The sequence below is a fragment of the Cyclospora cayetanensis genome, unplaced genomic scaffold, assembly GCF_002999335.1.
Source record: "Cyclospora cayetanensis isolate NF1_C8 unplaced genomic scaffold, CcayRef3 CcayRef3_contig_58, whole genome shotgun sequence".
In the NCBI taxonomy this organism is placed as follows: Eukaryota; Apicomplexa; class Conoidasida; order Eucoccidiorida; family Eimeriidae; genus Cyclospora; species Cyclospora cayetanensis.
The window spans coordinates 139902-165777 of NW_020312568.1; the positions used below are offsets into that span (position 1 = coordinate 139902).

Consider the following 25876-nt stretch of genomic DNA (forward strand, 5'->3'; position numbering starts at 1 on the left):
CTACTGCAGTAAATTGAGAGGGTCGATGAAGGACTCAGTTTCGGGAGGCGGATCAGCTAGGGCGTGAAAGCTGCGTAAATGAAAGGGATATGGGTACAGTCTATCATCTTGCGTTTCAGGAAACGACTTGCAAGAACAACGTGGGCTAGTCAGTGACTTATAAAGACACTAAAGACGCATGCTCTCTAAAGCTACTTTCGGCACTTGGGGCTTGTGCAAGTCGGTGCGGCAACAGTCCCCAAACCGAGACCAGTTCATGTCAATTCCATAGCCATGACCAAACGAAGAGGTCGAATATCGGGCACTCGAAATTCTGTGTGTGCTGCAAGAAAACCAAAAGTTGCATGCATCGCGTCAGTTCATACTGATGGAAAGTATGTCTTTGCACAATTCGTAGGGAAACTGCTAGTGTTGCTCTTGGGAATAATTGTGCTGCCCTGTATATAAATTGGTGTCTGCCATATAATTGGATGCGATGTACTGAGGTGAAGCGCTCAGAGGCCAGGCGGAGGTGGTGCAGAAGTGAATTTTGCCCGATACAGCTTATCTGGGTTGAAATTGACCGAGCAAAGAAATCGTCAGTGCTCATTATTTGCCCCTGCATTCGGAATCTACGCAGAATACCACCTCAGAATTAGCTCTGTCGAGACAGAAGAGTTTGAGTACCTGCTGCTGGCTCGTCTTGTCTTGATGATTCATGAGCGAGCTTGACACATTTGTTTCAACGACACGAAACCTTGGACAGGGCCAACTGGGGGTAACCTTACTCCTTCAGATAGTTGCATGAGATGTCTGTTGCACCCCGCGGGGAAAGCAGCCCAGGTGTCAGTTTTCCCCCTCAGCCTTCTATTAGAGCATGAGTTCGTAGGCCCTGCAGTTCAGCCTATATTTTGTTTCCAATGCGGGCTAACGGGGGTTCTGCTGAAGGGCGTAATTTTTTAAACGCGAGCCTTGCCGCTGGGCCTAGTGGAAGGGCATCTGCCTCTGGAAGTATCTTATACTCGCATCCGCCTGCGCGAAACTCGCGTTCCCGCCGGCTATCTACTGGATGCGGGTGGTACGAGTACGGCCTGTACGATGTAGCTGTGGAGTTGACGAAAGTGCCTCTGAAGGCATACGAGCTAGAATATAGGGAACGCACACTGTTTAGCAGCAAGCAGCTAGAGCCCGTGGAACTCCCCAGAAACCAACCCAAGCCAGTGGTGCTTAAGTTTAAAGCTAAACCCAAAGCCTGTGCTCCTCCACACCCATCAACTGTGCGCGTGTCCTATGAGCCTGCGGTCGCGCCCTTGGTACAGCCTGAGGTGCCGGCTCTTCACACTCAATCCCTCCCAAAAAAGCTGGAGAAGGGCGAAACTGTGCCCCCGCCTCTAGAAAAAGCTGAGAAGAAAGAAAGTTCACACAATCTGACAAAGGTGGCAAGGAAGGACAAGTCGGAAAAGCACAGCAAAGAGAAGCATGAGAGGCATGACAAGGAAAAGAAAAAGGTACCGAAGGAAGTCACTGAAGAGGCAACCCCCCAGGAGGGCCAGCAGCAAAAGCCAGTATCGTGCACGGAAGTTCCGCAGTGCTAAAAGAGGAAGCCGTGTATTGAGCTGACGCCGCGCTAGAAAGTTTGTAGCAGAGGTTCCATGCGGTTCTCCGTCTAGGAAGACAGCCTCTGTGTGCTAAACAATCTCGCAGAAAGTCATGTCTCAACCTCCACGGTTAGGAGCTTCGCGTACTTGCTTTCTCAGCTGCACTGCTTCTTTGTGGTGTGGCGGGGTAGCCATAGACCAGGTCTGCAGAGAAAGTCGGTTCTCATGGCATACTGGTGCCCCAGCAATCAGTTTACGAGAGCTCCTTGAAAAAGCAAAAGGAGTCCACAATAGCTGCACGGCAATGCCACCGATGCAATGAAATGCCTTACGAACCCCAAGGATTTCCTTCTCGCCGCGTGGCTCTCGAGGCAATTATCAAGGCGCTATATACTACCGAATGACGCACACAATCCTGCGATACGGGAAATTCGCTCGTCCCACTGCTGCAACCTGCGGAAATATACCAGCGTGTTCTTCCTACATGACTTTCTCTGCTCGTACTGTGCTGCGCAGAAGGCCTACTCTGCAGAAGAATGCAACTGGAAGGCGAGTGCCTTTGTCATCTACAAGGCGAAAAATTGCGAATACTAGGGGTGTGCAGTTCCAGACACGACTACCATACACTGCGTACTCTTTGGACAAAGGACATCATGCGGTTAAGGGACATTGCGAACGACTTCGACTGTATAGTCTCACCACCTGATTGTATTCATGTTTCTTAATCGTTCCAAAGCCACTTTTACACGGGAATTAGATCTCCAAGCGCATTCAAAGTCTGGGGGAAATGGTGCCCCTTCTTCATTTGTTACGTCCAGAGAAAGGCGATGTTCAGCAATTATGGCACAATGTATAGTAAATTAAACTATGCCTGAGCTATTTCTACTACTCTACTTGTATTGTCTATATTGGTAATATATTGAAGCTTAGTTAATTGTTCGTAAATGCTATTTGCTCCCTACCAGAGTAGGTTCAATAAAATAGGAATGAACAGTGTTATCTGTCGGTGCACTCCAAGTTTTGCGATATGTGTCTCTGGGCATAAAAGAGCGCTCAGAGTGTTAAAGCATGCGGCGACGTGTTTGAACGCTTGCAATGCCTCTTCCCTCATGGAAGGACCGTTCAATTCAGCGAGTTTAACACGTTTTACTGCAGCAGCTTTATCGACTGAGAATCAGTGGAGAACTGAACGGTAGCTGTGTGTGCTCGTAGACCCTAGTTATTGCGAATACTGGTAGCTTAGTACTAAAAGACACAATGTTGTGTACACGTTCGCTGGATGCTATGGCAAGCAGCCAGGAATGCTTTCAGTGCTTGGAGGGTGCAGTGGCGTGGTTCCTAGCTTCTTGAACCCCCGCATGTCCGCGATTCGGGGGATTCTGGGGACGAGGGCGGAGGAAGGAGAGTGCTGCTTTAACCACCAGTCAATAACTTCCTTTCAAGTCTGTATCAACTCCAGAGTAAAGTGTCTCCCCAAGGAAACCTTGGATGGGGCGTTTACATAGTGCAGGCGAAAAGGAGCGGGAGAGGGAGCTTTCTGCAAGGCCGCTCACTAGTTTCCTCTTCCGCTGTGTGTTGGGCTTAAGGTTGAAGTGCTCCGCAAGTACAACCCTAGGAGAGGAAGCGTTGCAGTAGAGAAGTCTGCCTGTCACTCACCGAGTGCATGGGCGCAAGCGGAGAAGGCGATGATAAGCTCTGCCCTGACTAGAGAATTCGCCGCAGTGCGCAGCACTGAACTCGGAATCTGAATGCACATACAGGGTGCTCCTTGATCAAAAGGTCGTATGGAATATTAATCGGAATGCGATGTGGTAGCATGCTTTATCTGAAAGCCACATGTGAATAGGCTTGCGAATGATGGACAGAGCATGCAGAACTTCAAAGCTTTCAAAGCGAAGAGCTAACCTCTCCGATGTTTGCCAGACCGCCCCAGGTGGTACAACGCCAGGCGCTCAAACTCTGTCTGATGCTACATAGCGAAAGCCCCCTGTCTAGCAAATCCGAGGCGAAGGGGCATTAAAGACGTGAAATAAACTCAATTTGAGGGTTAAGCAATCGCTGTAGGGTCCATTATTATTTTGCTGTGGGCCCCATGCTCTCCCCGGGGGCCCCCTGGCCGTGCCAGATTCAGGTTCCGATGTCTTCTTCGGCGATCTCACAAATGCACATTCCCCGATATAAAATATCTCGGTTATGTTGGACAACCGCTTGTTTGTTCACTGGAAGGCTCTCAAAAAAGGGGGAAAGCGCATCGCCTCCTGGCTCGCGACAGCGTGATTTTTGGGGTGTCTGCTGCAGCCGCTTACAGAGCTTCCCCCGAGCATAGCAGCAGCTCCAACTGCCGAAACCTTTGAGGCTTGGTGCTTGCGACGAAATACAAAGCGGGAGAGGAGTGTAGGGTCAGTGCTATGAGAGTCTGTAGGCCTCCCATCTAGCATACGACCGCCTTTAGGCAGCCGGAACTACTCTTTAGAGTGTTTCGACTTTGAATTTCGTACGGGAGACATGACTCAAGCGTCCTAAATGCCCAGAGGTACGCCACCCCTTCATATGCGATGAATCCACTCATGGCGGACCTCTACAGCTCGCTTCTCCTCCTCCTCCCCCCTCCTGCGCAGCAGCTGCCGCTGCTGCTGTTGCTGCACAGGGTGCAGCGAGCATGAATCCTGTGCAGCAATAACGCGCGCAGCCTCCTCCCTGCCGAATTCATGAAGAGGAGCAGATGGAAGCCTCCCCCAGCAACACGGGCTCCCTGCCCGTTGATGTGTTAAACACCTTCAACGCCTTCGCATTTGACGCTCCCTCAACCCCCGTAGGACGAAATACGCGGAGGGAGTCAGGATCTGCAGAGGCTGCTGCGAGCCGCTTCCGTCCTGCTGGGGAGTTTCGCACCAGCAGGGGGGTACCATGCGGGAAAAGACGCAACAGTAGCAGCATGCCCAAGCGCACAAGCTACAAACGCAAGTCGATAAGTGGCACTTCTCCTACCACCGCTCCAGTAGTCGCTGCTGCACCTGAGTCGGATGGCAAGAGCCACGACAAGATCGGTGATGGCCTCCCATCGGAGTCAGATCTAAGCCTGTCGGTTCGAGAGTCTCTCGAGTGGCTTGCTACAGCTGAGCAGCGGCGAAATCTGAGCAGCGCAGAGGTTGCCGCATCCTTCCAGTGCCCTCTTTGCCACCGCTTTGGCATGCAATTTCGTTCCGGACGGTATGGTGAGTAGTAGTTTCGAGCAGCTTTCCTCCAGCTTGCGCTTTGAGTTCGGAGGCTTTGCGCCTATCACGGCCATGTGCAGTACAGAGTCTGGAGGTGTGAATGTTTTTGCCACTGCTTGATGCAGGTGTTTTTCTAGGATGCTCCGAATACCCGCAGTGCAAGGGTAAAATCAGCGATTCAAAAGTACAGAGGTGGCGCTCGTGTACAGGAGACAAAAACTCCGGCCTGTGCGTTGTCTTCGAGATCGAAACCCCTCACACATTCAGAATCCATCCGGGAGGCTGTGCCACCACTGGAGAACTGCTTGCTCATGCGCTGCCTCGTATCATTCAGACCGCCGCTCGGCTGTACACGCAGCAGCAGCAGCAGCAGCAGCAGCAGCATCACGGAGGCACGTGGGATGGCGCTTCAGACGCGTCGATTCCCGAGGCTTTGAGACCCCTCTCTTGGCTGCCGCGGAGCGACTGCATTCGAAAAGATCCCACGCTTCTGTCGCAGTTTAGCAGCGCCGCTGTGCTGCATCATGCTCGTAAGGGGAAGGGGGAGGAGGAAGGCGAACGGCCTTCCTCAGAGTCAACTCCTCCCCAAGTTTTATCGGAACAAATAAAGTTTTCCTCTAATGCGGGTGTCTTGAATGGCCATGCGGCATCGGCGGGAGAGGGGACGCCCTCAAAGGCTGAAAGTTTGCGTCTTGGAGTCGTTCCTCATGAAGCGGCAGAGGGCAAGAACCGCCTACGCTTTGTCGACTGGACTTGTGGCGCTTTGAAGCCTCCTGCCGATGGCTTGCGCTACACTGACGGCTGCGTCTTCTCCCTGGATACGTATCCGATTATTCTGCAGGCAGCTGCTGCTGTTTGCGGCTGGGCACGCCTCATTCCAATTCCAGGACTGACGCTTCGCTTCTTCAGAGACACTCTCCGGAGTGGACAGTTCCTCGTTACGTCCAAGGAGGTGGGGAAAAGGGAAAGAGAGAAAAGGAGGGAGATAAGAAAGGAGAAAGGGAGGGAGATAAGAAGGGAGAAAGGGGGAGAGAGAGCAAGGGAGCAAGGGAGGAAGGGAGAAAGGGAGAAAGGGAGAAAGGGAGAGAGGGAGAAAGGGAGAAAGGGAGAGAGAGAATAGGAGGGAGAGAGAAAAGGAGGGAGGAAGAGAGCAAGGGAGAGAGATAGAAAAGAAAAGGAGGGAGAGAGAAAAGGAGGGAGAGAGAGAAAAGGAGAGAGAGATAGAAAAGAAAAGGAGAGAGAGAGAGAGAAAAGGAGAGAGAGATAGAAAAGGAGATAGAAAAGAAAAGGAGATAGAAAAGAAAGGAAGAGAGAAAAGAAAAGGAGAGAGAGAGAGATAGAAAAGGAGAGAGAGAGATAGAAAAGGCGGGTTATTTTATGTCGTAATTGTGTGCATGGAAAGCGTGTGCTTTGGAGAGCGTATATACGCTGCGAAAGCTGCCTTTGATGGTTTTGCCTGTGTTGCCGTGTGTATGGCATTGCGTTTGCCGCTGCGTGTGCTGCTTGTTAGCGCGCCTTAAGAGTTGCGTGGTGGATGCTGCCTCCGAAGCTGCGGGAGCACTTGCTGCCTTTTCAGTGGGAAGGTGTCGTGTTTGCTGTACAGCGGGGAGGACGTGCACTCATTGGAGATGAAATGGGGCTTGGCAAGACGGTGCAGGCTATTGCATGCATTGCGCTGTATCGACAGTTCCCGTGTCTCATCGTGGTGCGCCTGCGACATGGGATCATGGGTGTAGGGGGGTGGAGTGAGTGGGGTTGTTGTACTTTTCTCGAGAGGGCTCTCTCTGCGCAGTGGGGGAGGGAGCAGCGGCTCGGTGCATGCATGCGTGAGTCGCTCTCTCTCTGGATATTTTTGCATTTGGGTAGACGTGGCGACAAGAGAAAGCTGCGGAGTACACGTATGTGCGAGGGGACTGACTGACTGTCACAGCGCAGACTGGTCCGCATATGCGCGGGGTGTATACGACTTGCGGGAGCCTCTCGTGAGCGCTGCTGGGAAGACACGATTTCTTTTGCGGAGGGAGGGAGGGAGGGCGCTTTGTTGCACTGCGGCTGCGGTAGTTCTAGTGGGATGGATGACACTGCTGTTGTGAGCTTCGCTTTCGCAGGTTCCTGCCTCCATGCGGCTTGTGTGGGCAGATGCCTTGGAGGAGTGGCTAGCGAATTACAGTGCACCACCTCAGCTTCGCGTACTTTTTGCCAGCGGAGATCGTCCTGCTCCCGATGAGGAGCACTGCATATGTCTATCCTCCTTCGAAATGGCTGGCAGGCTCTACGATAGTCTGAAGGCTACGCAGTACAAATTCGTCGTCGTGGATGAAGCGCACAAGCTGAGAGGATCTGCCTTTCCACGGAACCCGTCATTCTACGCGCGTGCTGAAGCAGCAGCAGCAAGAGTGGCTGGGATGAAGGCAGAAAACGCAGCAGAAGAGGCAGCAAGAGTGGCTGGGATGAAGGGAGAAAACGCAGCAGAAGAGGCAGCAAGAGTGGCTGGTACAACACGCGCTGAGGAGCATTTTAGCAGTGTCGATTCTACCCGTTTTGTGCAAGCCCAGCCACCACTGGAGAAGTATGCGACACGGCAAGACCTCTGTAGAGTTCATGGCGAAGAGAAGAGGCGTTGGAGGCTGTCTCAAACAACAAGCAGTCAAGACGCTAACCGCAAGATTCTGGATCTGGTGAGGGGCAGCAGACATGCGCTGCTCCTCTCAGGAACCCCTTCTGTGCGCCTTCCCGCAGATTTGTTTCCACTGGTAGAGGCGCTTTTGCCTGCACGCGATGAACAAGACGCAATCGCCGTGCGCGCACGACAACTGCAGCAGTGGCGGGAGCTAGAAACCTTGGCAGAAGCAGAAGCGAGGAGATTCCAACGCAGAGACTCCTCACTCGACAGCCTCAAGAACCTCGATCCTCCTCCCCCCGGTGTCGGGGAAGTTCCCTCGCCAGGAGCCTTAGCCACTCCAGCGTGGAAAGCAGCAGCAGCAAAAGCAGCAAAGGCGAACGAGGCATACGGCAATCCTTTGGATCCAGCTCGCTGCTCGACTTTTTTTTCTCAAGATCGCGAGAAGAAGGCTTTCTCCCCCTGGACCGTTGGGGAGCCTACATGGCAGCGTTTCGGAAATATACTGCGAGACGAGCGCATCCAATTTGCTGGTAAGAGGCGAGTCTGCTGCCAGACAGCCGAAGCTTTTTGACTGTGGAGTTGCTGTTATCTCGCGGGTGCTGCTTTCAAGCAACTGAACGGCTACGGTTCGCCACACAGGCGACAGTACAGACCCTTGAAACATTCTTCGCAGCTTTTTGCTGCTGTAGTCTTTCTTTTATGGCACCTTCCGACTGTGCAGACAGCTGCCACGACAGCCGCTGGCATGCATACAGATGCTCACGCTTCCTCCTACACGCTGCATTGCCTCCCTCCTCCTGTGTCTTTCTCCTACACGCTGCATTGCCTCCCTCCTTCTGTGTCTTTATCCTACACGCTGCATTGCCTCCCTCCTTCTGTGTGCTTCTCCTACACGCTGCATTGCCTCAGAAGAATACTGCTGCTCCTCCCGCTCCTTTGGATCGAGACGTCGATTTGAGGCTTCTCCCCGCAGTTGGGAGTTGCATCTGCTCCTTACACGGGCAGTGCTCATTCGAAGGCGAAAGACGCTGCGTGATTTCCCAACTATCCCCTTGCCTTCTCAAGGTGCCGGCGAAGCTGGCAGAAATAGTCCCCTCCTCTTAGAGGCAGATCTGCATGCAGAGGCTGGCAGTGAAGTCTGTGGTGTCTCTACAGTCGCCGCTATCGCCGGAGGCCATACACCGGCATCTACTGCTACTACTACTACTGCTACTGCTACTACTACTATTACTACTGCTACTACTGCTACTACTACTGCTACTACTACTACTACTACTGCTACTACTACTGCTACTACTACTGCTACTGCTACTACTGCTCCTGCTGCTGTTGCCACATCTCTCCGTCCTCCCCCCCAAGACGCTTCAAGAAGCGCCTGCTCGTTAGGCTCGATGCCTCCAACGGGAGATCCTCAGGCAACCCTGAGAGACGCTGAAAGCCTCATAGAAGGACTGCCGTGGGCAGCCGACGCCTCTGGAGATTGCGACGCGCTGGTGCTCCCGCGATGCATGCGGATAGTCCAGCTGCTTCTGATATTCCACTGCAACAACAAGCTGCTGACGGCTATTGGAGAAGGCCTCGTGCTGCAAAAGCCTGAATACCGTTCTCTGCGAAGCGACACGCTGAAGACAGCTGCCGGCGGTGTGCTTCTATCGGAAGATAATTCGATCAGCAGTGACAAAGGCATTACTGGTACAGCTCCTGTGAATGCCGATGCTGGACTGTCTGTCTCGACCGTCCTGTTGGATCTGCTGCTCCCATCGCGAGGCGAGCTCGCTGTGTAGGCAGCCTGGCGTATGAGTCTTCGATGGGTTGGGCGCTCATTTGCATATTTTGTCGGCTTTTACGCAGAAGCACGGCAGCAGCAGAGAGCCTGCGCCTGGTCGTATGCGTGATGCGCTGCAGCTAGTGGCCTTTCTTCCGCTGGCGATCTTTCAGCTGCCTTACGAGATGTGACACGTCGTCCTCCAGCAACGCCTGCAGAACGAGTAGGACTGTGTAAGGTCGCAGCGGCTGCTCAGTGGCTTCAGGAGAAGTTTTTCAGAGATGTGACAGACAGCGCTTGGCACGGAGAAGGAGCCGGTAAGCGGGGGGGGAAAGGGGGAAAAGAAAAAAGCGCATCTAGGACTAAGCGGCCGCAGCCTGAAGCCTTGGAAATTTCTATATGTCGAGGTTTTAAAGGCGAAATTCGCACATCCGCCTCGATAGATAGCTACGCGGATACTTAGACGCGTGTGTGGTGGTTGGTTTTTGTCGGCACACCCTTCGCTGTATGCATTTTGATGTAGAAGAAGCTTTCTGCAGTCCCTCGCAGACAACATCCAATCGTATCGTACACGGCAGAAAACGTCTCGTGATTTTTTGGAAGGAGCAGAAGTAACAACGGCGCAGCCGCAGCAAAAACGAAGGGCCCCTTCTCATGGCGCGGCCTATCGCAGGCAGTGTACATACACCCGAATCGACGACGTATCAGTGCGGTTTTTTCTGAATATATTTTCCAGACCCTCCCCCGAAGGTCATCGTGTTTGCACATCACCGCCGTGTCATGGACGCCTTAGGAGCTCGACTGCGAGAGCTAAGAGTGAGTTGTTGCCTCTCCGGCGGAGCGCGAGGCTTGCGAGGAGAACAACACGGACGAACTCAGGGGTTCGTGCGCATCGACGGCAGCCTTCCAGAAGAAGAAAGACAGAGGCGGCGTCGTATTTTCTTGACAGATCCAAGGTGTCTCTTGGCCCTTATATCCATCACATCGTCTTCCCATGGCGTAAGACGCGTGGACGCTCAGCATCTTAAGCCCTACCTTTCCTTCTTGCCTCGAGCTTTTCGCCATGGGCCTACTACTACTCGGTGTTTGCATGCCTTACCTGCGCCTGACACGACGAAGAAGCTTCCTAGTTACCCTCCTTCTTCCTGCGCTTGTATTCGTGGCGCGTATCTACAAGCCACGACTTTGCCAGTAGCCTTCAGCGGCACGACCGCTGGGAGAACGTGTTGCGTCATCCTCCATCGCTGTCTGTCGCTCTTGGGGTGCATGCGTGTGCTCTTTGCACGCGCAGCTGGACTTCTCTGGAGCTTCCGTGTGCATCTTCCTCGAGCTTCTCCCGCCGCAACACGAGCTACTGCAGGCTGAGGCACGACTGCATCGCAGGGGGCAGGGAAGGACTGTAACAACCTACTTCCTAGTAGGCCGTTGCAAGCCCTCAGTAGCAGCTGCTCCTCGCTCAGAGTCTTCTCACTGTACGCGTGCCAACGCTTTGCGGAGCAGCGCTAGCGACTTTCCAGAGGAGGAGGCAGAGGCTGGCGCAAGTGCGAAGCGAGACGCATGCGAACTTCTTACATCCCTACCAGGTGGACGTGGAGGCTGCGCAGCGAGGCGGATCAAAAGAGACAAGGCCTCTTTCTTGGAGCCACAGGGAGGCAGCGCTCCCCCACTTAGCTTCGCAGATGCCGTCAAGAAGTGCTGCTTGCACCTGCAGCGCGAGGTAGAGGCTGTAGACGAGGCGGCGTGGTGTCGCATCGTGCAACAAGCTGCGCTCGTGCAACAGACACTTGACGGACCGCTGTCTGCTGCCTCGCAGCTCGATGCGGTTCCAGCCGCCGCTGCGACTTCTGACGACATGCACCTCCCCGCATCCACCTTCGCACCAGCAAGCCTCACTTCTGCCTCAAACTCCCTTCCCGAGCGGCAGGAGCAACATGCTCACCCAACGGAAACACTCGAGCAGATCCATCAGCCAACGAGTTGCACAGCCATTCGTGCCGAAGAGATGACAAGCCTCCACGCAAGAATCCCTCCCCCACGCCAAGCAGACAAAACAACTTCCGACGTACAAGGGATGGACGAAACGTCACCAGGTTATTCGCTGCTTCAGGATCAACAGGCTCCATGTGTGGCTCTACTGCAAACTGTCTCACCAGCAGTTTCGGAGGCATTTCGCTTTCGAGTCTCAAGGTTTACGCAACGTGTGCATGCGTTCAAAAGCGACCCAGTAATTCCCCTGGGTGTCTCCTTCACAGCCAGCGAACTTTGTATACAACAACAACCCCCTCCACAGCTGCCGGAGCAGCAGCAGCAGGGGGAGGAGCTTCCTGAGAAGTTGCAAGCGCCGTCTCGCCACACAGACATGCAGCAGATGAAGGCCTGTGACAGTCTGCTGCTCTGGCATGCACGGCATGCAGCGTATCACTACAGGAGACTCTTTGGCTTGCTTTCATCGTTTGATCAGCGGCGAATGCGTGAGGCTGCGTTGACGGTGCAAGAGCTTCTGGAGTTCGTGAAATACCGCTATGCGGCTCTGCAGCAAGACGGCGAGAAAAAAATTTCTTCTGTCTCCGACGACGCGAGACTCTCGTCTTGCAATTCATACAGAGGCCATGGCGTGCCGCTGAGCCGCAGCTTGCCTGCTTTCCTGGATTCAGAAGTTGCAGCCGAAAAGCGTCCATTGCATGCGCCTTGCCCGCTGCTGCCACGCCACACGACTGATCCAGTGGTGCTGCTGCAGACAGCGCAGCAGCAGTGGCGGCTCGAGCAGCAGACGGTTGGTGGTCATGAAGGGAAGCGAGTCTCCTCCTCAGCGCGTACTTCTCTAGATTCGCTCGATTCATGGAGCAGAGTAGACAGCAGGGGGAGTCACCATGACACCAGCTGCCTGTCAGTCCCCCTAGACGAACCGCAGAGCAGTAATGCAGTTTCGTCTCGATACTTCAGCACGCCGTCGAATACGCAGCCATCAAAGAGAAGTCTCGAAGGAGCTTCTGCCTCGCACGAGAAAGCAAGGCGAAAAACGCAGGCAATCACCTTCAGGCCTTATACACGCGAACCCTCGCGTTCCATCCTCATTCCCGTGATCCTCGACAACCCACGAGTTAAAACGCAGCTGCCTGCCGCACCGCCTAAGCACATGCAGCCTTTTTGCCGCGAACGGCAGACTGTGCTTTGTGTATCTTGCATGAAGCCAATTTGCTCTGTCAGCACCTCGCGAACTTACTTGCGCATCGTGGAGAACACGGAGGAAAGTCGCATTCCCCCATTGCAACCGGAGTCAGCAAAGCCAGCGGGCATCAAAGTTTCAGATCAGCTAGCCGTCAAGACACTGCAGAGCGGTGCTCCAAACGCCTTGCGTCAAACAGCGGAGCCGCAGACGCAGCTCACAGTTGATCTGTCAGCACATGTGGATTGGGGAGAAGCATTCGGCAAACCACAGAGCAGCGTGGAGGTTGTCACAAGCCGCCAAAACTTCGCCAATGATGAGACGCAGTGCTGGCTTATCCGCTGTTCTGAGCAAGACCTCACATGCAGCGGGCGCTGCTCAGACGCGTATGCTGCGCGGAGACGTAGGCAAGCCTTGAGACGCCAGGTGGGGAAGGCTTCTGTAGCTTGTCGCATCTTCTTCGCAGTCAACGTCTTCAACGCGGATCTTTTTTGCCCACTCTTTGTGTTGCTTTCCAAGGGCAGATGCATTTGACCGCTTCGGCCCGATGCTGCTTTGTCTGCCTGAAGGCTGCATATTATTCTAGAATCGAGGTTTCGTTTTATGCGTTAGGTGGAGAGATGTGACAACGGGGTATGCAGCCACTGTGGCCTAGACTGCGGCGAGATGCTGACGGCTCTCAAAGTCATGCATGCAGCGGGAGAACCACAGTGGAGGATAGAGGAAGAGGTTACCCGTCGTGCACCCAGCGTAAGTGCTGTCGTTGGCATGCGACTACAGCGCAGCGCTCGATCGGAGACGCCCGTTCTCTGGAGTTTTGCATTGGATCTATCCGCCTCAGCATCCATCCATGCTCGGCGGTGTCGAAGAGCACGTCGTCTGCCACAAATGTCTAGTGGCATGTGAGCGCAGTACATGCGGTGCGCTGCCAATTTGCTCGCAGTTTCGCCCATGGCCTGCACTAATTCGAAAGCTCGCATGCAGCCTCACGCCGAGTTGCGCATGGGAGGCGGATCACAGAAAGCCGGTTAAGGATGGAGGAGGCCTTGCAACTGTCGATAGTGTACAGACTCTTTGCCGGTGGGAAAGGAAGCCTGCGCAAAAAAATTTTGCTTCCCGTCAAGTTTGTCTAGAGCTTCGCGATTCTCTTCCTACCAGAGTCAGCTGCTGCCTCTTTGCTACGCTGCTGTTGCGCAGGGCGTGTCATTTGGAGAAAACCATTGAAGAGGGAAGGAGGGGCCAGAAACGCCGCCATGTAGGCACGAATGAGGCCTTTAAGACCTAAGGTATGACGCTGGCGTTGTGCAATGGGTAGAAGGGCTCAATACAAGCTTTGGAATATAAATGGGGTCTCTTCTTGCCGAAAAGTATTCTGTCAATGACATTTTTTTCAATCTATACCCTACTGAGATGGAAGAGTGCGAAAGGATGCGCGCGTCTTGCAGAATTGTAGGGGCGTTCGAACCATATCGGTCAACGCAGTTCTCCACACATAATACAGACGGATGATCGTTGCAATCATGCATAGAGCGCCTAGGCTGCGTCGTCGGCAAGCAGGCGTCTCAGGGACTAACCCCCAGACAGAGTATTTGATCCATGAATGGAGCAAATAAATCGATTTATTATGATAAACAGAGCCTCCGAAGCTGCTAGAGCCAGGCAAAAACGTCTAGGGCTTTCACAATGCATCAATACTGTTGGACGTGAACGTCTGAGCATCCTTACGAATGCTTCCTAGTGTAGATAAGTGTATCCCTACCACGGCGAAACGGTGCTCTTTCACTACTCGGATACGCCTGATTTTTTTAATCCAGGAGAATAATAGTACACTGACCACCTGATGCTATCCGGAAGATAAAGACTGCACAAGGGCATACGCAATTACAGCTTCCAGACATGATTTTCACCGATTGAAGGTGTTTCAAGGCAAGCACATTGCTGTATTTCGAAGCATCAAAGCTAGGTCGGCAACAAGTTTAATTTCTTTCCATATGTAGAAGCAGGATAGACTACTTATTTTACGAGATTCCTGTTTACTATTTATTCATTAGTTTGCCTTTGCTGGAATGACTATTGAACGCAGATTGCCTGGATCACGAGTGGTCGTGGGGGTCTACTGAAACATACGGGTGCAAATTCTTGTCGGACAAACGCGACACATTTCCCCGTCTTCTACGATAAAAACTTTGACGCACCATTTCCAAAAACCGTATTTGAGATGCATGCATCCAAAAAACCTGTTTCATGGGTGATCTTTGCTGTTCTGAACAACTGACCACGCCCTATTCCTGTGTATCTTGGCCCTGTGCAGTCCTCCCTAGATTCTGCTTCTCGTTAATATATGCCTTGCACAGTATACCAACAATGGCACTTAAAAAATTTGGAGAGAAGCTTAAGTGCTCCTTGCAACATCTTTCTCCAAAGAGCAAGAAATGTGAGGAGACCCTCGGTGGTGACCTCTCCCCATGCGCTCTTCCCAAGCTTGCAACTACCCAGCAGCACGCGATTCCGGCCCCTCAAGCCGATTGTACGCAATGTGTCCAACTTCTTGAGCATTGTGAAGATAAAAATGCGTGCGAGAAACAACAGGAATGCCAACATGGACAGCCACATATCGAGCAACTTCGGACGGAAGATTGTCAAACACCGTCAAATATGAGGACCCCTGAGCTTGTCCCTCCAAACGAACTCGTTCAGATCCCTGATTCAACCTCGCAGATACAAGCATGTGGTAGGCAGTGCGAACGTTCCTACCCTAGCTGGAAAGGTTCTGAAGATATTTTCCCATCGATGTACTATGCACTAAAGGTCACCACTAGAAAGCCAATCCAGCAAAGCGTACTGCTCGTCAACCCATCTACGAACCACAAGGTTAGACTACAGTCAATAATGAGTGAAACTGCAGTGTAGGGAAACCGCGCAACTTATTTGTGCCAACGTGGCCATCAGGAGAACGGTAGATTATTTGTTGTGGTAGATGCTGAAGCTTTCGTCTTCAAAAGAGAGCCCAGTGCAGTAACTTGCGAACTAATTGCTTGTGCATTTAATTAATAATTAATTGCAGAGCTTCAGTCTTCGATTGTCCAGAGACAGTACAGGCAGCGCGGAGCTTGAGTACGATGCTGTGAGCATCCCCGGCGATTCCGTGAAGCGATTAACGGTCACAATAACCCCAGTGCGTTTGCACCAGCGCTGTCCACCATCTCTTGTATTGTGCTGGAAAAGTGTCAATCTAGATCTGCAAGAGGCATACACGACACATCTGTGGAGAGCACGCCGATACGCGTGCGAGCATCCACGCTGTGTATTTGAACTCGAGCATGACACTCCGCAGGAACCCCCTTTTGAAAAACGGGTACTTTAGAACTGCGAAGCGTAGGCTTTCATTGATTTGCATGTGCAGGAAACGGATGTGTCAGATGTTTTTATTGAAGTGCTGGAGGGTGACAGCCTTTACGACAAAATCCGTGTCCAGGCGAAGGTTCTATAAAGTGCCAACTGAGTTCCAGATGTCAGCAAGCGATTTCCCACAGACACAGATCAGGGAAAAGGCGTGGCATGAACCCGTTGGGACCTCAACATACTTGAAACTTACGACAACACTACGGGGAAAACTATCTACCCAAAGTTGCTACCGCGTGAAGGAAGTCCTTTCGACCAGGCAAACAATTGTTTTGGTCATATGAAAGCCTCTAGGCAAATAACGGAATTGCATAGTTTCCAACTAAGTAACTGCGGAGTTCCTAGCCCAACTCATTATAATCAACATACTTAACTGATGCCTTCACTTTAATAACCTCCAACCATGGTCTACAGTAGGCAGGTTACACAGGGCTAAAAGAAATTTGCGATCCTACACTTGCTCTGAGCGATACTTTCCATACTGCTTTGCAGTGCATTGGTTCGAGTTCGCGAAACTTAAGATAAAGTGTTGAGAGCCCTAAGATATTTTAAACGAGAAGCTTACGCGCGAGCAACAGCTGGAACATCCAGCATGGCACTGCGCGAGAAACTTGCCGCATAAAATTCTTAATCTCAAATGGAAAAGACGTCTGCATGTTATAAACTCTTTGCCCATACCAACAACGGCCTCTCGTCACAAACTGCCTTATAAAACCCCCTTGAAAATGCGAGCATACGCCATACCTCTTCCTCCAACCCGTTGATTCAATCTGCTGCTGGCCTCAGCAACCTGGCGGCCCAAAATATCAGATTGCACCACGGAGACGAACCACAGTGAACATTCGATATAACGCTCCATTGACGGGTTATCCGCCCTTTTTAGCAATTACATAGGCGCATGCACACCAGTCAATCCCGAAGAAACGTATGCATTTATAGCAGGTACCCTGCACAATATGAACCTTACCATGTGTAGCCATGGCCCAAGATAGTGTTCCCTATCTGTCCTCAACATCACTTGATATCAGTATACCACCAGTAGCTCCTTCTCCAGCCGCTTGGCTACGTGCCAAGACACCGGTGCAATTTCAGGGTGCGTCAGAAGTGTCATAAAGAACTTCGGACAATAATGAGCAGCAAAGGAGTGTTTGGGTCGGGTGCTTCCAAGCCCCAAACAGTCATGCTTTCTTTGATTTCTTGTTGCTACGCTACGTTTCCCATCACCAAACGCAGTAATTAGCCTCATGAACCCTGAAAGTCGGCTATTTGGTGATCGCTCGCCTACGCCGTTTAAGGGCTGGCCCAACCACTACTGACACCAGTCACAGCAGCAGCTTCACCTAAATACATGAAAGGCTAGGCCACAGCCCACGAGGCACACCACGAAAGCCAAAGAACAAGACAAGGCAACGAAAGCAAAAAGCCCGAGCAGAACCCTGCCTGCAAAATGATCTTCTGCTGAAGAAAGGGTGCGACAAAGGCTTCATATCTTGGGTACGTCAAGAGGGATGACAGCGCCAGATTGAGCCTGTAACGCCGTCTACAATGAACGGAAGGGCAGTGTGCCCCCTAGACCGGCGTAACTGCTGCTTGGCGGAGTCATGGGTAGCGAACCACGGGAAGAAAAACGGCTCAGGCAACAGCGGGCTGCTGCATCGCCTGCAACGTGCGCAGGGACGTGATGATAGATACTGCTGAAGGCAGCTTCCCCAACCGCGTTCGAGTTGAACCCCAGTTGGGATCCATGAAGATGAGAAGGAGGGCATGTCTAGTTCTGATAGTCCGTTCAATTACTGCATCCCTGAGCACTCGGAGGCTACCGAGAAGCCGCGCAGGCCACTGTTGACTCCAGCTAGCCCAGAAGAAAAAATACTCGACGGCAGCGGAACAACGCAGCCATCAGAGCACTGCGACAACATTACAAGCGCTCAGCTTGAAAGACACTAGGGGGAGGAGGGCTCGAAGCAACATGAGAATCACGTGAAGGAGCAGGAGGAGATGTAGAAGAGGGGGACGGACAACAAGAGGGGCTGATGCTGCTGAGATCCCGCAAAAGCCCAAAGAAAAGCAGTCTGGACGTTAAAATTGAAGAATCAAGACGGATCAAGAAACGGAATCCATAGAGGCCTTTAAATACCAAAAGCCGTTCACCATGACGCTAGAGACCAACAACGAATGCGTCTTGTCGATTATCACATCCTGTGCAGTCCACGAGCCAGGAGAAATCGGGCGTTCACGAGGAAGCTGAGTCGACCCCAGCGCACTGGATCTTCTCCCCCGCGTGCAGAACGAATGGCCGCACGTACTCCTTGGTGGACATACACATGAGCAATTCGTGTTGTTTTTACCGAATTACCATGGTGGCAGTTAGCCGGGTTTTAGCACGACCACCCACGCGAGAACGCAAGTGGGCATCGATCGTTTATTGGGGAAAGCCCAATTGCAGTCTCGGCGCTGCAGACTTTTGTCGCTAGTAGGCGCTCTGTGGCAGAAGAATTGTAGAGGATCTGTAGAACCGAGCGAAGCAAGTTGCTGCTTGTACAACATATGTACGTATACATGTGCTGTACACTTCTCTGGTCGGCGAGCTCCGTGCCGGCTAAAGCGGTAAGAAGGGAGAAGAAGAGTTCCTTCTTGGAATTGAAATGTCAGGGGGCTTAAATGAAAGGGCCGTTGTATTTTGTGCGGCGTCTCGCATGCGTACAAGGACGAGAGGCAGCACGCAGATCAGGGAGCCTCTGCAGCGAGCACGTCTCTTAGAGCGTTCATTGGGCTGGCGAGCTGCAGCTCCTCATCACTTGCAGCTGTGGTCATCTTGTCATCAGTTTCCATTCCAAAGCCACCGCACAAGGACAGACTATCTCTGCTGCTGCTCCGGGAGGGCGCAAAGCTGTTGCTTGGCGACATAGAAGCCTCGTACATGATGTATTCTCCCTTGCGCATCATGAGGAGCTGCTGTTGGCGAAGTAACTGCTGATGGTGTTGTTCCTGAAACACTTGCTGCTGATGGTGATAGTCTCGCAACAGGAGCAACTGCTGCGCCATTAGCAGCTGCTGGTGATGCTGCTGCTGCTGCATTTCTTGAACCCTTTCCTGACTGTGCACCCGACTCGGCTGCTTCGGAACCTGCTGCTGTTCAGCAGCAGCGCAATCCCAACAGTGCAGTTGGTAATGCTGCGACTGCAACACGCGACGCGCATGCTGCAGCGGGAGCTGCTCCTGGTGTTGAATCCCGACGAACCCCATACCGCAATTCTGCCACTGCCGCTCTCCCCCGTGCTGGTGCCACTGTTGAACGAGATGCCTCCTCAAAGCCTCCTCCTGAGAAGCGCTCTCGTCTCGGTGAGCTGCACGAACATTCCTGTCTTGAATGTGACCTTGCTGAACAGCCCCCCGAAAAGGCGCAGTGCCACATGCAGCACTAGGCGGCACATAGGGAGGACCAGACTCCGGAGTCGTCGACACAGTTGACGAATTGGATACTGCCACGAAACAGCGGAAGCAAGAGGCTTGTTCCTGCTGCTGCTGCTGAGTCTCCTGAGATTTGTCTTGCTGCTGAGCCAGCGCATGCAGAGCCCTCGGCGGTTCGGCAGCAGTAGGCGTGCTCGAGATATTCGCAGTAGTAGCAGTAGCCGTGGTAGTAGCAGCTGTCGACTCGAACTCGTCCCCTGCGGCGTCTGAAGAAACCTTCGAAGCTGCACCCGAGGAAGGACCTTCTGGCGCCTCCTCGCAGGAAGCGGCGCTATTCGCCTCCGCATGCTGCTGCGAAAGCTGCTGCTCTGTTCGACAAGTTGTAGTTTCGGCTGCGGAACGTCTAGGGCAGGCGAGGAGCACAGTCTTGCGGTACGTCTCGTAATCCTCCTTCGATACAGCAAGATCAAACTTGACTAGCTTTAAAAACGCCAACTCGAGCCGATTCAGCTCCGCCAACCCCACGCCACCAACCCTGGCATAGTATCGATTGCTGTACCTGAGCGCAAAAAGAATTCGCAGACACGCCTTTCGCATGCAGGCAAGCAACAGCTGATGTGACGCGACGTCGAAAAACTGCTCGACACCCTGGGCAGCACACATCGCCACTCATCGCTTCTTCAAGCTTACCGCACATCCTCCACGAACTTGACCCCTATGACACTGGCCGCTAGAACAAGCCTGTGGATGTTGAGTGCGTTGATCTTGATGTTGTTTTCTCGGATCACACGATCCAAATATATCAACGCGAAGACGAATACCTCCTCCGAGCAGCGGAAGTGTCGGTAGAGGCGGGGGATGTAAGCCGAAATGGTAGTGGCGGGAGGGCAGATAGACTGCATACGCAGAGACGCAAACCCGTTCAAATGGATTGTGCATAAAACGCCTTGCAACCAATTACGAATAAAGCAACTGACACCCGCATTACACTCGGTAGAGAGCTTTCAAGCAGACAGTTGCTTGCACTGTGAAACCTCGAGCGTCGTCATCCACTCGGAGCTGCGTATCGACACTCACGTCAAATCGTGTGGCTACAGTAGGCCGTCCACTCGTCTCGTCTCCACAAGTCGCCAACTGCTCCATTAATAAAGACATCTTCTCGACAAAAAGTGGTCCAGCAGGTTCCACACCCTCGTCGCCCCCACATGTTGAATAACCTTGGTGCTGCTGTTGCTGTTGCAACGGCATCTGCTGACGTTGCTGCTGCCGGGAGCAGTGCTTCTGATCCTGTTGCAGATTGAGCTCCCGCCGAAAAGCTTGTTGGTGCAGTGTTTGTTGCTGCTCGCGTTGCAGCAGCTCTTCCGGTTGTGCGAGCACCTGCTCTGCGATGCAGCCGTACTGAACAGCTTCCTCTGGATGCAACTCAGGAACGATATCGGATTCCATGGTCGCTGCGGCAAATAGTAAACTGAGAAGCAATGTATAAAAAGGCACACCAGGCAGACAAATGGTTGCGCTCTGGCGGGTGCGTTTGAGGCTAAAAGCCTCAGCCGCTTCGACCCCGTTTCCTCAACACCGCACCAAAGGCTGCATGAGAGTCGTAGTACCGCAGTCCGGAAGACGGTATGTGGTATTTTCCCGTTCCAGCTGCAATTGCGTGCAACTCGCCCCGAAAGAAGGAGAGGCACCTTAAGCTGAAGCCCTTGAGCGCCAAAGAAAGGGAGAGTTCATGGTCGTCCCAATACAGAGGGGTAGCAAATACGTAATATTTGCCTATCGTTGGACCGGCTGTAATTCGGCATTTAATCAGCAATTTGCTCCTCCTGAGTAAAGTGCTTCCCGTACACCGTCGAACGCAACTCCGCTTTTAAAACGAGGCAGTCGCGCTTCAGCTGCTACTTAGGCATCAGATGTTGAAGAAGAAGAATAACCGCGCCTTAAAACACCACAAAGCATCTCCCTTGACGGCTGCACAAAAAGAGGGGTCTAAGCTGCGTTGCAGAGCTCTTGCCACAGGGGTTTTTGCTATGTGGTCCCTGGGGGAGGGCAGAGAGCAAATGGAAGAGTGGGAAACCTTTCCTATGCCCAAAACGGGTGTATCAGAGATACTTAGATGCAAAAAGCAAGAACCTCCCGATAACAACAGACCAAAAAGTGTGTCAGCCGCAGACATGCGGAGGGGCAGAGGGGGAGGCGACCAGGGCCCAGGCATATGCTGGAGTACAGCCACAACACGTTCAATCAAGGTACGAAGTTTACCATGTCCAAATACTGCAATAGCTAGTTACAAAACGCACCGTTTATTCCCCGAAGCTTGGGGGAGGGCCCCTCGAAGTCGCTGCTGCTGAAGGTAGCACGCCGAAGCAGCTCTGTGCGCCATCGAGTGTGCGAGGGCGCTGTTCTTGTGGCACCTACATGGGGAAGCAAGGGAATGATACAGAACCGCCCAGTACCGAGGCAAGGTGTTTGTTTGCCAATTCCTCCCTTACCCAAGGAAAGGAATCTAAATGCTCATTATTTTCACGTGCATTCTCATTAGTGATGCTTCGAACCATCTGCTGAGATCCGGGAGTGCAAACTCGTTCAGAGACGCGGTTGTGGTTGGCGTTGGTTATCGTTTGGTATTCCGTGGTTTTGGCTCCCGTGCCATCAGGATGTGATTTGAAAACTGGATGCTTTCCTGTTTCCATGCGATTTCCTGCTTCACAGTCACGCGTTTCCCCTATGTTCTTAAAAAAGTGCTCCAGCGCCACGGAGCTCCTCCGTCAGCAGGCAAAGGTTTACAAGGGCACTTTCTACCACGCATGTGTGGCGTACTCCCGAATTGCCTATGAATTTCGTCGTTAGATTGGCTCTTAGTATATTCTATCTGTTGCAGAGTGGCGTTGGGTTCATACGCTCGCAGTATAGGCGCAGGCATAACGCCTCATGAGTGTGGCTGGCTAAATCTGCGCCTTGGCATTCTCTTTACTCTAGGTGAGTTCGATTATGTAGTAGTTATGGAAAAGCTATTGTGATAGCTCGTGTGCACGGGCTATGTCGTACAGTGGAATTAGCTAATACGATGAGATTTTTTTTGTGAATGTCTGTAACACTCCACGATAGTGGCACTTCGGTGCCAAACGCAAAATGTACAGCATAGAAAGTTATTGAATATTCTTCTAAAAGTAGCTTCCGCCTTTACACGTCCTCTGCCCACCGGGATCCGGCCTTAAGAGAGAGGCTAAGCGAGAGGTATATCAGTAGTATGCAACGTAATGCTCCGTCTAAGGCCCCCGTGGAGAGACACTCTACTCCAGGCTCGATGCAAACTTCATGGAAAAATGAGTGACCGAATAATACAAACATAATAGAAAATTACTGAGGGCCGTTCTAAGTGTTGTCTCCTTCACCTGACCCGGCCCCTCAGAGCTTAGACCCGAGTGGAGAGGGACAACTAGTATGCTTTCTGCAGGACTTTTAAGCATTTCAGCCAAGCAGAGCTAGTTTGCACATAGTATCTAGTGCACGTCCACACAGCATTACGTCTTCGTGTATGGAGCTGACAGTACTCTGCAAAAAAGAGGATATACAAACAAACAAATCAGTCATTTCTTCACCAATACCTAGCTAAATATGAGTGGTGAAGTAGCACGTGTTATAGTATAGCTTAGCACGTCTTGTGTTCAGCATCTGTTTATTCAAACGAACGGCGTGCAGCACAGCTTAACAGCTCCCATCCTATTGCTGCTCCTCAGGCAGGCAAAAACACAAGGAACATGGGAAGTTAGAAGGGGGGAGTCTGCATGTACTCGTAAAACCAGTTGAGCGAAAAAATGGCACACACTGAATGAGGCACCAAGTCATAATGAAGGCGTTGGCTCAATGACTTACTCTTGTCGGAGCGCAGAAATGTGCGAGCCTCCGGAAAACAAAAAGAAGACCCGCAAGGTCTGTAAAGCGAAGCAAACGCATACACTACTTCCGCAGTGTCTCCGCACCTCACAGAACAATGCCCCGAAATGCGAGGAATAATGTTCATAGCAACCAGCGTTGTTCAAGGAGCCATGCGAATTCTTTCGAAGACAACATACCCCACTCCTGCTCCTCCTTCATCGAATGAAGTTGGCGTTCCACTCATCATCTCACTAGAAACACCCGTCCAGAGTGTGCTTGGCGGTCGATAATTCTACGATGCAGCACATCTACGGCTCTTTGTGGATCCCCTTCTTCAAAGCATGTCATGTGCCTTCAGGGCAAATTTCGCGAATGATTTGGGAAGTCTGAGCCTTCTCTCAAAGTCACGCGTGATAGCTTTGTGGCACCTTTAACTGATCGGGAAATTGATACAACTACAAAACTATTTTCATGGGAGAATAGAAAATTATCCAAGCCACCTAGCGGCAAGCCTTTTCGTTGGTTTACCATGGTGTGCCCCTCGAAAAGGCTTCCGATCCACCAGGACCAAATCTGCGGACTCAAAAAACAATTACCAGTTGCCTATCATAATTCGGTGCTTCTACTTCTTGATCTCTTGCGCCCGCGTTTGCATGCTTTAGTCAGGTGCTTTTTGAATCCTTCCATTGCTAAGGGTGGCGGCTGACTCCGGACCACCAGGTCCAGGCTGGGGTGGAAGAGACACTTCGAGGTGGAGAACAGGGATGCGGAGAACACGAGGTTGACGAGTGTACTGTTGTATTATAAAGCCACCCAGGACAGGAAAAAGTCGGGGCATGCAATTGAATGCTTGTAAGCATAGAGTCGTACATACTGCATAACAGTATGATTGGTTGGAGGTGTCTGTCCATCTGTCTCGGAACAGCTCGCAGTAGGCTTATAATACTCAACTTGTAGGGGGCCATAGAGCCACGCCAGAACGACTTTGCAGGCTTCCATTTTTTTAAATGAAGACACTCTTGGAGAATTCGTAAAGCTCTCAAACATAGCGCATGATTTCTTGAGCCTTGACACAGCTGGAGAGAGGGATGAAAGAGGCACTGTGGCCAGGTCTCTCAAAGAGGAAGATGCTGTCCTGAGCCTTGACCTACGCCACCTCAACAAAGAGACTAAATTCAGGCAAGTCCGAATTCTTTTACGAGCCCTCAGGCTGTGCAAAAGTTTAGGTTAAAGGGAATTCCGCGACTTCAGCTGCCGAGAATCTGGGCATGAGAGTGCATAAACCTCTGCTATGAGATGCATCCTAGGTCACCAGAGAGACTGTAAGAGCTTTCCCACCTTAGTCCAAATCCCATAACAGCCAAAAATTCAAGTTTTTGTCCCTTGAGCAAGAAGGCATTGCAGAGAGAAGTCCGAATGCACAAGCAAAGGAGTTTCCGTATTATTTTGTACCGTAGCAGGTCAACCTCAACGCTGTAGTGCTTCACTCATTCGTCACTCTGAAATTCGGCAGTCGGAGCAGATTCATCTGAGTCAAAAACAGAGGACTCAATTAGAATCCATAGAAGCCGGGAATCGCATTATAAACAGAAAACACATTTTACACCACGAAATGCCGCTCTTTTAGTGCCAACAAAGAAATGCTATTGCATGAGTCTTGGGTGAATGTGCTTCTCGTCATTGCCTGATTCCCAAACCGACAGTTCCCGCTGAATAATGATTCATGGGTGCTTTCTTTTCTCTCAGGAGTCTCTAGCATGACTGCTCCCCATGTAGGAGACTAGCTTACCGCCACCCTATAATTCAAAATAGTTCAAAGACAACGTTCCCCAAGTATTTCTACTTTGCAGCATAAGATCCCTTCGCTATCAGCTCAGATGTTTATCAGTGGCTTTAATGCCATTAAATACCACAAGTGGCGAATCAGAAATAGAAGGGAGCGACTTTCTATATCTACAGAAATGGAAAGGGTAGCTTCCAGGCCGTAGAGTTGGTCTAAAGGCGACTTATAATGTGTCCTGACACGCAGCTCTACTGTGCACCATAACACTCAAAATATGTATCGACAAACAAATTTTTGACGTTCAGATTAATTTATCATGAATGTCTTGTAAGAAAATGCGTAAATATGTGTTGTTGTGTTCTGGTGCTAGTTAGGCAAACACAATGCAGCTGCCTGGCGATGGAGTGTGCCCCTGCAGCATCACCGCCCTATTGCTCAACGCTCCTACCATCGGCACACTCCGTCAGAGTACAGGTCCACGGCCTATGCTGCACTGTTTCAGATGCCGCAGCACATGTTACTGCGCGACGTGAGCGCTAATGCCTGCATGCGAAGATGTTTCTGTGGGGCACATCGAAATTGGATGGCTGACTGTAGCCTTGGTGGGCTGCACGGTGCCTGGGAAGCAGACAGGCTTGGTTCTCACATATTAGAGGGTCGGAGAATTGTACGAGCACTGCAGAGGTCAGGAGGTGCCAGACTCGCGAACGGCACACCACGTACGATGCACCAGCGACAGGTGTGCAGTCAAACACCTGCTTGAGCTCATCAACTTTCCTTTCGGCATCATGTTGAACATGACGCTCAAGCTGTTATATTGGTGTCACTGCCATGCATGTACTGCATAAACACAAGAGCACAGAACCTCACACCCTACCAGAATGTATTCTTTCGGCGAAGGCTAAACATCCTGCTTCAGGACGCAGTCCTGTGCCTCACCATGTACAGGCACAATCATGCGAGCCTTCACCCCGTAGAGCCTTGGCACACTCCACCCACCAATGAGGCACCCAAACTAGTTATCCCTCTCTAGCTATGTATTAAATATGCACATCCCT

At 51.8% G+C, this 25876-nt stretch overlaps 3 protein-coding genes across 3 annotated transcripts; 2 read left to right on the forward strand and 1 right to left on the reverse strand.

Annotated features, from left to right (window-relative positions):
* Positions 1–4299: 4299 nt before the first annotated feature.
* On the forward strand, positions 4300–13631 carry LOC34621132. The gene is made up of 13 exons (XM_026335056.1): positions 4300–4792; positions 4918–5744; positions 6303–6497; positions 6901–7945; positions 8325–8588; positions 8802–9195; positions 9325–9497; positions 9917–10179; positions 10472–11786; positions 12006–12772; positions 12959–13096; positions 13290–13426; positions 13544–13631. The coding sequence occupies exons 1-13, from the start codon at positions 4300–4302 to the stop codon at positions 13629–13631; spliced, it is 6099 nt and encodes a 2032-aa protein (XP_026190841.1).
* A 1079-nt stretch (positions 13632–14710) lies between these two features.
* On the forward strand, positions 14711–15836 carry LOC113146757. Its single transcript, XM_026335057.1, has 3 exons — positions 14711–15217; positions 15411–15521; positions 15750–15836. Exons 1-3 carry the CDS (start codon positions 14711–14713, stop codon positions 15834–15836), a joined length of 705 nt encoding a protein of 234 aa, XP_026190842.1.
* Positions 15837–18475: 2639 nt separating this feature from the next.
* On the reverse strand, positions 18476–20605 carry LOC34621131. The gene is made up of 3 exons (XM_026335058.1): positions 20237–20605; positions 19850–20055; positions 18476–19718 (listed from the first exon to the last, which is right to left on the reverse strand). Exons 1-3 carry the CDS (start codon positions 20603–20605, stop codon positions 18476–18478), a joined length of 1818 nt encoding a protein of 605 aa, XP_026190843.1.
* Between the last annotated feature and the right edge of the window lie 5271 nt (positions 20606–25876).